Source organism: Harpegnathos saltator, unplaced genomic scaffold (assembly GCF_003227715.2).
Source record: "Harpegnathos saltator strain DR-91 unplaced genomic scaffold, Hsal_v8.6 scaffold140, whole genome shotgun sequence".
NCBI classification, from domain to species: domain Eukaryota; kingdom Metazoa; phylum Arthropoda; class Insecta; order Hymenoptera; family Formicidae; genus Harpegnathos; species Harpegnathos saltator.
The window spans coordinates 843,584-855,000 of record NW_020229918.1 but is presented as its reverse complement, the minus strand read 5'-3'; the positions used below and the strand labels follow the sequence as shown (position 1 = coordinate 855,000).

Below are 11,417 nucleotides of genomic sequence, written 5' to 3'. Positions count from 1 at the left end.
CACAAGAGGCAATTAACCTTCCGCCAACCCCTTTTGCGCGCGCGTACCTCTCTCTTCCGCCCATCCCCTCTTCATCGGGCTCACCAGCACACGTCCTGATCCTCTACCACCGTTTCTCGTTCCGTCTCAATCTCTTCTCCCTCTTTCATCCCCGCTCAGCTCAGCTCTGCTCTATGCCTCGTGCTACCTATCTACATCTATCCCTTCGCCGCGCCAGCGACCGTTCATACCCCACTACGAGCATCTGCATAATCATGCCCAATTCCCATTGCTAATTAGAGTCCATGCCTGGTAGCTCATCCCGACGTGGCGAATGCACGTCAACCTCCATCACCTGGTAGAGCCACACCGCGCCGAGACGTGTCCCATATCACCTCGCAAGCGTCGCCTCAAGAAGAAGGGACGAGTAAAAGCGCTCGACACGGAGGCGACGGCGGAGACGAAACGGGGAGAGAATAGGACGGCCGGCACAAGGTTTACACTCGCGCGTGCTCCGCAAGAAACCGACCGAACTCACGTGGAATCGATTAGTCTCTTTCGCGGACGAGAGGCCATGATTTTTGCGCCGTTGTATTATCGACTACTTATCGCCGGGAGAGGTGCGCCATTTATACCGAAACAAAGTAAGAAATCGATTTATCCACGGCGAAGCCGTGTGATTCCCGGTATGCGTCTCCCCGATCAGATACGGATTAAGTATCGACGTGATGTTGCGAGAGAAAGAGAGAGAGGGAGAGAGAGAGAGAGAGAGAGAGAGAGAGAGAGAGAGAGAGAGAGAGAACGCGTACTCGCGAGTTTGAGGGCCACCTTTCTTCTCTTATCTTTCCTGTTTTCTTTCTTTCTCTTTGTTTCGTCCCTTCTCTCTCTCTCTCTCTCTCTCTCTCTCTTTAATCGTGCCCTTTCAATCCACCTTGGAGAAACGTCCCTTTAAGACCGCTTCGTCGACTTTCGTCGAACGGGAGTACGCACACGCACGAAGAAGGCTGCTTGGACACACTGAACGTCACGTTAATTAAAGGTTGCCTGTACGGATCGTAATTGCAGCCTTGCTCCTTCCACGAAATAACCGGCCGGCCGAGAGACAGAGAGAGAGAGAGAGAGAGAGAGAGAGAGAGAAACGAGATTGATGATACATTCGGTACGATTCGTTGCGCCGACCTTGGGGTAGAAATGCCGATCGGGAAACACACCGGTATTTGTGCCTCAATAAGCGACAGATGTAGCGGGTAATCAAGCGCAATTGTGCCTAATTATTCTGTTCAGTGATCCACCGGCATTATTAGCACGTGTGCATACGCGAATATGTAATTGCGCGCCGCGCGGACTCCCTTCGCGACGGCAGGAGCAAGATGCGCGAGCGCCCGCGCGCACGCGTTGGAAAGCAAACGTCGTGGCTTGAAGCGATATCGCGAAATCGATCGGTTTCCCCTTAACGGTGCCAGCTGCGAGGAAATGAAGTTTGAGAAGAGAAAGAGGATACGTACGTGATAGCACCTAATACAAGTGATGCGGATACACAAGAACCTTCGTCTAGATGGGCAGAAGAGCGGTCGTTTGCCCCCTCCGCCCCCGGCCCCGTCCGCCGATCGAGACGATTGCTTTCTCTGTCTGAGCTGTGCCGTTCTCTCTCGTCGGGATGAAGCGAGCTGAGGCGAGCCAAGCGCGCGCGCGCGCGCGATCTGCCCATCTAGCCGAATCTAACTGGAATTCGCAGAATGCCTGTGGAAAGCTTCCACCCCCGGGTTACAGCGGGTAAGCGTGGGGGTGGCAAAGGGTTCCCTTCGCTAAAAGCGCTACGTATATCGCATGCTAGCGCATCGCAACGCGCTACAACACACATACAAGTTTGATATATACGAAGTAGCAGCGTCCGTCCCGAATTCCGGAGGGAGATTCGAGAAACCATGAAGAGAAGAAAAGAAAAAGAAGAAGAAGAAGAAGAAGAAGAAGAAGAAGAAGAAGAAGCGTTTTGTCTGCTGTGATCGCTTCGAAAAATCGTGACACACGCGACCCTCTCTCGCCCGAGGGGAGAGGGGGGAGGGGGCGGGAGAGAAAGAAGGGTCGTCGCGTGTTGAGAGCTCACGTCCGTGTGAAGTCAGCCGAGGATTCGTAATAGCGAATTACGCAGGAAGACGAGATTGACGATGTGTCGCGGATGGGCGAGAGCGGGCGGACGGATGATGGTGAGAAGTCGCTCAGAAACGACGCGCAGAATATCCGGCGTCGTACAACTTACAGAGACTGTCGGTGCGTCCCGGCACGGAATGCATTCCGGGCACGGACACGGACACCGAGAGCGCCTCCTGGTGCTTGAGCATCTGTCGGCGCCGCTGCCAGGTGAAGGTCCAGGCCGCTATGATGGCGATCTGAGCGACGAGGAAGACGGTACCGGCCACGATCGCCTCGCCCAGGTTGATGCACATGCCCATCGACGACGATATGTCCTCGCTCTCGACGAAGACGGTGTCCCTCGTCGCGGAGGTGGCGTTCGGTAACTTACCGTCACGCTCGAAGCCGAACTTGTCCGTGATCTGGATCGACTGCACCAGGAGGAGATCCTCGCGGCTCTGGGCGGCTGCAGCGGCGGCAGTGGAGCGACGGCGGCGGCGACGTCTGCCGTAAGAGATGACCGAGCGCAACTCGCCGGTCATTTCCTCTTGATCGCATTGAACAGGCTCGCAGGTCGGCATGCACGGGGTGACCAGGGCGCGGAACTGCACCACTTCCGAACTCGGGAACTTGAAAGCGTCGAAGTGCGACAGCAGTATCTGTAACCGAAGCGAAAAGGGACGATGAGTGGCTTGGGAGAGAGTTCGCTGCGTTACGAGGTTTGAGAAAATTTGTGCAGAAAGGGGAGAGAGAGAGAGAGAGAGAGAAGGAGAATCACTGACGAGCAAGTGTACGGGTCAATGATCACGAGAAACCGATTTAATGCTGCGTCGTTGGGTTATAAGCTTGGCAACGTCGGCCACTTAAATTAACGCTTCGGACTAATTGGATTAGTCCAATCAAATTCGTTTGTCGAGGAATTCACGCGGTCTGTTTAATTAGTTAAGAGTCGTCGCGATGTTTACTTGCTAAAATGTGTGTATGTGTGTGTGTGTGTATACGAGAGAGGTTCGCAGCTCCTCAACTTTCCGCTAGCGGGTGCCTCAAACGAACGGTCGCAATAAAAATGGCATCAAAGCTTCTCATTTCGGCCGCAGCGCGTAAATTTATTTTAGTAGCAGCCGGAGAGAGAGAGAGAGAGAGAGAGAGAGAGAGAGAGAGAGAGAGAGAGAGAGAGAGCTCGATACACGTGGAATGTAATAAAACGAACTTCCTCGCGCTTCGTCGGTCCCTTTCGACGAATTGCAAGTCACGTAACCAATTGTTTCACGCCGTTACCTGTCGTTCGAATAATACATAAACACCTGTGCCGAATAGCTCTTCGGTACACGACGATTTCGCCGTTCGGGGGCTTTTGCCGAGTTCGCTTACCGTTAGCGAACGGCGGCACCGATATTATGACATTTGCGGTGCGCATTCTTCACCGCTTGCTTCTCTTTCGTACTGTTCCTCTTTATTATCCTGCTAGCCGTGTGTATACGATTTCCGCGGTTTTTTCGTCGCGTGCAAGAAACGAATTAAAGTGCCATCAAGCGCCGCTGTTAAGCGTGAGCCGTTCGCGTCGCATTCCGAGACGTCAAATTCATTTCTGGTCTTTTCCTTTTTCTTCTGTTTTCAAGCATCTGGGAACTACCCAACGATAACAAATACAATCAGCGCGGGTCAGCCGCCGGTGACGCCGCTCGTGCTTTTCCTTTTCTTTTTCCTTTCTTTTTCTCTGCTCTTTTCTTTCCTTTTCATTTCGCGCACTCGTAATTCATACGCGAAACGTCGGTCAAGCGTCGACTCAACTAAACTGCGCCGCATTAACTCTCAGATTCCGACATGGGCAGTCATTCGTTTGTCCGTTCTTACGTACGTACGTAAAATTCAACGTGTGGATGTGAAATAATAGTAATCTTATCCATATGTCGCTCCCACATAAATCTTCAACAGTATCCCAAATACGGGAGCGACGAAGCAGACGATGGCGTGATTTTACTCTTTCTCTCTCTCTCTCTCTCTCTCTCTCTCTCTCTCTCTCTCTCTCTCTCTATCTATCTCTCTATCTCTATCTCTCTATCTATCTATCTATCTATCTCCCTCCCTTTCTCGTAGTGGCGAGTACCGCAAGAAAAGAAAGCGGACGAGGGCTCTCACGCAACAGGGAGAAGATAACGAGAGAGAGAGTGAGAGAGATATTACAGAATGCGGATGTCAAGGATCGCGTAACGCGGCGGGCGTCGGCCGTCGCACGTAATATGCGTAAGAGATGATCGCCTCAAACTGGTTTTTCCCATCTCGCGGCAGCTGCGTCGAATATTTTTTTTTCTCTTTCTTCTTTATTAGGTAAAGCCGTGTAACGGCAATTACACGGGATTATGACATGAAAAACGGCCCAAGTACCTGCTTTTACGCGCGCCATTAGAGCGCGCATATATCCATCCTGGCAAATGGTGCAACCAAGCGCGCCGCTGTAATTCCTATTTTCTCGCGACAAGCGGACCTATCCGTTAAAACCCTTTTTTTTCCCCTTCCCCTTTTCGTTTACCACTTATCGTGGTTATATTGCGCGCGCTGGTTTTTCCACCGTCGTCGTCATCATCGTCGCTGCCTCGTCGTGCAGTGGCGGTCGGAATTGATATAGGTGATCAAAGTGTCTCTTCCTTTGCATCTGTCCCCCTGCTCCCTCCCCCTCTTTCTCTCGGTTCCCTTCTACGAAACGAAAGGTAATCGGCTCGTGTTCGCTCGTTAGGCTTGTCGACCGTGGAACAAGTCCGCGATGATCGCCTGGTTGATCGTTGCGAGGGGCGACCGCGTCGGACGTACTGATGTATTCATCGTGGTGGCCGTATGACGCACAAACGCGCGTCATTGATTTCTCTTCACCCGAATCACTCGGTCAGAGAGAGAGAGAGAGAGAGAGAGAGAGAGAGAGAGAGAGAGAGAGAGAGAGAGAGAGAACAAGGTCGCGGGGGTTAATTCTCTCCCATCGCGCTTTCTCTCTCTCTCTCTCTCTCTCTCTCTCTCGCCCCGACCTATTCCTCTCATTCGCGAAACCGAGATAAAGACCCAGAGAACTCCCAGCGGAAGGTTAGCGCCACGTTCATGCTCGCGCGCGCCGAGAACTGGTTTCTGCGGCGCATTACCAAGTTCATCGTATTTACACACCGAGCACGTATATTATCGGCGGGAAGTAAGACATTAAAATATGCTTCGTTCCACGTACAGCTTCATTTAACCGTTTCTTTGCCTGGCGCGTCCAGCGGAGCGAGCGGAACTTTATTAACCCGACGTCATCCCGCGCAGAAAGAGTAGCGGAAGGTCCGTTCTCCGCGAGGGAAAAGCGAGCGGCGGCGGACAGCAAAGAGGAAGAGCGTAAAGAGTCCGCTCTGACCGAAGGGAGAAGCGAGACCGAGCGGAGGTAGATAGGCTCGAAGACGCGAGATCGAGAGAGAGAGAGAGAGAGAGAGAGAGAGAGAGAGAGAGAGAGAAAGAGGGCGAGAGCAAAGTCGACGTAGCTAGACGCACCGGGAAAAGAAACGCGCTCAGGTTGTATCCGCGGCATCTGGTACGCGCCGACGATAAGTCTCCTTCAGCGGGAACGACGTCGGGTGATGGGAAAGGACGGGAAAGAGGGCCGTCATAAATGTACCGCGGCAGATCAGTCAGATCGTAAGGCTCGCGCCCGCGCTTTTACGGCGCGGCTCAACCTGATCCCCTTGTCTGCTTTATAAGTCGGCCGCGGGCTCCGCGCGTCCGCCGACAGTTCGCGTCCTTACCTACATTCTCTACGTGCGTACGTACGTACGGAGGGCGTACGTGTGTGTGGGTGACATACACACGCACCGACTCGTGCGCGCACACGAGCGAACGAGCGGCGTGTGACGGTTGAGAAATGTTTCCAATTTCATTCAAACCGGTTGCGAAATGGAAGAGAGCCTCGTATCCGCGGCCCGGTTACGTGACGGACATACCGGAAAGCCGAACTTTTGGCAAATTTCTGGTTAGACGAGACGCGCTGCCGCGCGCATCGCGCGAGCGAACGCTCGCTCGCTCTTTCCTCCGCCGACCGTCGATCGCGCGCGCGCGCGCGCGCGCGCTTCGTTCTCTTTTCGTTTCGATTCGGGATTAATAAAATCAACGGGGCGCCGCCGCACTCGGCTTTCCCGCGCCGCTCGTTTATTTCACGGTCGCCCCCCCTCCCGCGCGCGTTCGACGGACTACCGCTTCCTATTATCGGAAACGGTATTAATGGCGCGAACTAACAAACACCTGAGCGTATGCGAAGGATATATGTCGGAGTGTGTGTATACTATATATACCGTGTACGCGCGAGATGTTTCACGTTAATAGAGTAGAAATGAAAAAATCGCCGTGCATCTTCCGTGCGTCAAGCCAGTCTCGTCTCGAACGGTTTCTCGAATGATGAAACTCGCGCATGCACACACGCGCACACATGCACGTACGAGAGGATAAATCCGCTTCCAAGTCCCAAGAGGCAGAAACGCTAAATCTGCACGAAACTCGATATCATTCGACACGCGCGCACTTGCTGATTTTCGCGTCGGGCGTCTTTCCGGGTACGTTTATCGGCTCCGCGCATCGACCGTTCGTCGCGATATTGATTATTAGATAATTAATTATCGTAATGATAATTGGTACACCGTGGGTGATTTTTTAGTGACTCGGGGGGAAGTTAAGTACCACCTAGAGACTTCCTGGTAATAATTAATTAATTATTAGTCGTTTATTTGCTCGCGCACGGCGTCTACGAGGGAAGAAAGGCCTTCAAGCTTTCCACTATTAAGAGAGACAAAGAATCGACGAGTAAACTTCCTACCTATCGGCGCATCTCGGGTCAAGCGGTGCCCCTCGTTTACCGAGAATCAATGCCGCGGACGTTTATTACCATATCGTAATGACGGTATACTGTCGCAAACGACGGAGATTATTGATAGCTGATAGCGTGGCATATATCAAAGTTACTGCAATCCGGCGTTTTATCACTCACGCTGGTCGACAGGTAAATAGAGGCGCGTAGATGCGCATGATGTACGGCGCGAATGATTACGATGACGCAATTTCTACAAGTTACGTTGTCCCTCGGCAGATTAAAATTTACATACGTTGTGGACTTTCCCGTTCGTGCAACCGAGAGAGAGAGAGAGAGAAGAGAGAGGGGCGAGGAGAGAGTGCGAGAGAAGTAAAAGTCGAACTTGCTAGGTTTTCTTTCCTCCCTCGCGTTTTTCGCTTCTTCTTCTTCTTCTCTCTCTCTCTCTCTCTCTCTCTCTCTCTCTCTCTCTCTCTCTCTCTCTCTCTCTCTCTCTCTCTCTCACCCTCGTTCTCGTCCGTTCGACGAAATTTACCGGGAGAATCGGCGCAGCAGCGTCCGGACGCTGACGCGAGATCTCTATCTTCGTATCTGGCATTCGGCAGGAAATGGGGTTAGTCCTCGTGATCAGCTGCGGTCAGGAAACGAGATCGAGCAGCACGGCGTGCACGTTCTAAACCGGAAAAGGGCGCCACGACGCTGATGCAGGGAACAGCCGGGTGATATATCTCGATGCCTCGGCGTCTTACGTACATTGGCCGATATAAATTTACTCTTTGTTTCTACCACGACTGTTATTACTTTCTAATAAAGCGATATTGCGCCGTGGCGCGGCCGTGCTCGCGCGAGCAAATGATGTGGAACGACGAGTTAACGAGGCCGTGCGCCTCTTATTGCTCCACCTTCGCTCCACCACACTCGTTCCTACCTGCCACTATATCGTAACGATCCGTTTGTTTTACTCGTCGACACGCGAAGCATCAGCCACGCGGTCCACGATCGAGGCGAGGCGAGACGAGGCGAGGCGAGGCGCGCCGCAACTGGTCGAATGTTGCGCGCCGCTGTCCGTGCGAGCTGAAGAAAATCCGCCGTCCGCGCTTCCGCGATACTTCCACCGTTGCGCGCCCGGTGTGTGTGTGTGTGTGTGTGTTGCCGATGCAAAAGAAAAGGTAATTGGTAAAGCGCACGCGGACCAGCCGGCCGGCGATTACCCGACGCGGGCTAACGTAAGAACGTACCGAATTATCGGACAACATTTTCGCCGGCTTATTAATGCCGTGACTCGGCGCCGCCGCTGCCGGAGTCTCGTTACCCATTTCTCGAACGCGGCTAACGCGCGTCCCGAGCTAATATCGGGCGAGTGAGACGCACGGGGAGGTGCACGTAATTGGTCCATCGAGGTCATACGCGGCGATCGCTTACCTATTAACCGCGCAAGAATTATTGTGCTTCCGCTCTAATGCGTTTTCGCTCCGGCTCACCCACGATAACTTTACGCGTTGCCAAGTGCAGAGTGCGAGAGAGAGAGAGAGAGAGAGAGAGAGAGAGAGTGAATATCGAGGGTGGGAGGGGGTAGGATTAAAGTATTTTTTCGCGTTCTAATGGGATCGCCAAGTCAATTCCCGCGTATACCCTTATGCGGAAAACGCGGAAGTAATAATCGCTGCTCCAGCGACTCGGGCTTCTTTTCAGAGCACGATGTTCCATTATTTAATGATCCATCTTCATATATTTGAAGGAACGCCAGTTTTCCATCAGACGCACGCGTCCACGAATATATATTGACACGTACCAGATAGATCTCTCTTTAAAACTTGTACACCGCTGAAGAGCGATGTCTGTACTTTATCAAGCAAACTTGATGCTTGATCGAACTTACGTATCTGACGGACATTTATTCATACGGCGTCCACTTCTCTGATCATACGAACAAATTATTTCGCTTTATCAGAAGCATCATTATTTACTGCACGCGATCTTGAAATTTTGGATCCTGGATTTACCCTGAAAATTCCGTCGAGCTTGAAGCATCAGTGAAAAATCTCGATATATATGTTGTACGGGCTATTTGTTGTCCCACCTTGATGCTGCAATTGATCACCTAATGCCATTTTTTCCATGTTGAATTATTTAAAAAAAATGACTTTTATCGTTGGAATAATTTGACATTCAATATCAATATTCTCAACCTGCATTTAATCCTCACTAATGGCAAGCAGTAATCATCCACAGCGTTAAAATAGAACAATAGCCTGTTACTGTATATTGTTATACCTCGAGATTCTTTACTGACTTTTCAGATTCGGCGGAATGTGCATGAATACACGTAGAATTCCAGATTTCGACTCGGGCTGGCCGGCAAATATTCAATCACTCGTTCGCGCGAATTTCGCGAGAGTGAGCGAAGCGAAAATTCGTCTGGAAATCGAACACCGTCGAAAGGCCGATGATGACCGAACGAAAAGCGCTGTTGAGATCTAACCAAGTTTTATTGGAGGTAAACTCCGCGCTCCCTTATGTGGCGTACGTGCGAAAGTAATGATCGCTGCCAGGTCGATGCGTCCGCGTGCCAGGCGTGTCACGGCGCACGTCATCGCCAAGACGGCGGCGCATCATCGACGCGACCTATTACAGGCTGGGTAAATTGCTTCCCGTCGTAAAATCCGTCCGAGTGATTGATTAGCATGAAGTCAGATCGACTGGTTGGCCCCGCTTCTACTCGCGCCTTTTTCCGCACTTTACATCCGCGGCACATCAGGCGCGGGTCCCGTTTGCGCGCGTGTTCCCACACGACGAAGCCGACGTTGACGTTACACCGACGTCAACGTCATACCCCGACGACGACCTTATCGGCGTTGGTGACTCGTGCGGTGCACAGCCGCCAAATTGGAATCAGTATTTATTCCCGCGGCTTTTCGAGCGTCCCAGCCGAGGTAGCCACGCGCGAGGAATACGGTATCGCGTATCCCGGCCGCGATACTGCGAGATGATAGTTTTCGTTCATGGACGGCTTACCCTTGATCGCGTTCGCTGGTACTTCGCACTTCGTTTACGACGCGACGCGGCCCTTGCCGTAGAGATGATCGAGTACCACGAGACGTTCTTGTTAGAACAGTGCCGAGAGGGACGTTCAGTGCGAGTGCCGATTACACACGCTTCCTCGGAAATAGTTTTCCATTGCTGGGAGCACACTTTGTTGATGTAGGAAAACTAAATGGAAGGTGTTGCCGCGCTTGCTCGCTCTCTCTCTCTCTCTCTCTCTCTCTCTCTCTCACGAGGAAACGATCTTTGGCTCGCTTCGTACATATCTAGCCTCGCTGCTCGCGCCTGTCTGTCTGCGCGAGTTTCCGGTTGAAATCGAGTCCGACTCGATCTCTCACGGAGAGATCCGCGCGTAGTAATCAGCTGGGAAGAATAAGAATCAAAGGAACAAGACTCACCTTGCCGGTGGTGGCCGACTTGTAGAGCGGTCCCATGATAACGTGGTCGGTTGGGCAGCCGTCGGAGTCGATGAGGACGATCTCGCTGGAGTCCACGCCGTCCATGGCGACCAGCTCGCGGACGAAGATCTCGTACGGGCTGTTGGGGTCGAGGATCTCGAATTTCAGCGCCAACGGGTCGCCAACCTCGGCCGAGGGGATCGCGTCGTTGCCGCTGCGATCGGTAATTTTCATGGCGACGTTCGGCGAGTCGACGATCACCTCCTCGGAGAGCGCGGGCGTGATATCGCCGTGCACACCGAGATCGACCTCGTTGGAGACGGTCTTGTTGGTGAGGTCGTACTGGCAAGTCACGGCCAGGCCCAGGTCGGAACTGGTGACGATGGTGTCGTGGTGCTGGATCACCACGTCGTTGAGGTAACGGCCGAGACCCTGTTGCCTGATGTTGCACTCAAGATCGTCGTAAGCCATACGTAGCTCGAACTCGAGCGCGCCCTTCACGTCCTGCACGCACGAGTTGGGCGAGCCCTTGGCGTACACCTTGCCGTAGAAGAGCTTGCTGGTCTGAATCCGAGTCACCATATCGCCGGCGCGGCAGTCGATGGTCACGTTGTAGCAGGAGCTCAGTTCGTACGTGGACGCTTCCGGCACGTCGAGATAGGGTTCCTGAAACGAAATCGTCCGTTTTCGGCCGCGGTTACTCATCGTTGCTCGCGCGCATTAACGCGATTTGTCGTAGTATTAATTTGGAATTACGGCGCGCGGGGGTACGGGCGCGATAAATCCCGGGGGCGTGTACGGCTCGCGGGCGCGGGCGCGGATATTTCGCAATTGGACCTGGCGATTTTTCACTGATTATTATTCCTCCGGTTTGTTCACCTCGCGAACGCGGACGTTGTATTTTGTTGATCAGGCAACCTTGAAACAAAAACTCGGCGGAGAATTTATGACGAAAATCGCGGAACCGAAATCCTACCGCGGCGCAGCGTATTGATCTTCGGTGATACAGTTCGCATGGCAATTAATATGTTACGGAACTCAACATGCGAACAAAG

The 11,417-nt window shown here is 52.7% G+C and overlaps 2 protein-coding genes across 5 annotated transcripts in view; one reads left to right on the top strand and one right to left on the bottom strand.

Annotated features, from left to right (window-relative positions):
- Window positions 1-11,417, top strand: part of Atg16 (Autophagy-related 16) — a 474,347-nt gene that overhangs the window by 195,743 nt on the left and 267,187 nt on the right. The window lies entirely within an intron of this gene.
- The window catches only part of neo (ZP and PAN domain-containing protein neyo), a 209,382-nt gene that overhangs the window by 4,287 nt on the left and 193,678 nt on the right, over window positions 1-11,417 (bottom strand). For all 3 annotated transcript variants that reach the window (XM_025308190.1, XM_025308191.1, XM_011149827.3), the window contains 2 exons: window positions 10,363-11,028; window positions 1-2,768 (listed from right to left, as the gene is read on the bottom strand). The exon at window positions 1-2,768 is cut by the window's left edge and continues 4,287 nt beyond it. In XM_025308190.1, coding sequence (XP_025163975.1) covers window positions 2,196-2,768; window positions 10,363-11,028 — 1,239 coding nt within the window. In that variant the 3' untranslated portion in view covers window positions 1-2,195. The remainder of the gene's footprint in view (window positions 2,769-10,362; window positions 11,029-11,417) is intronic.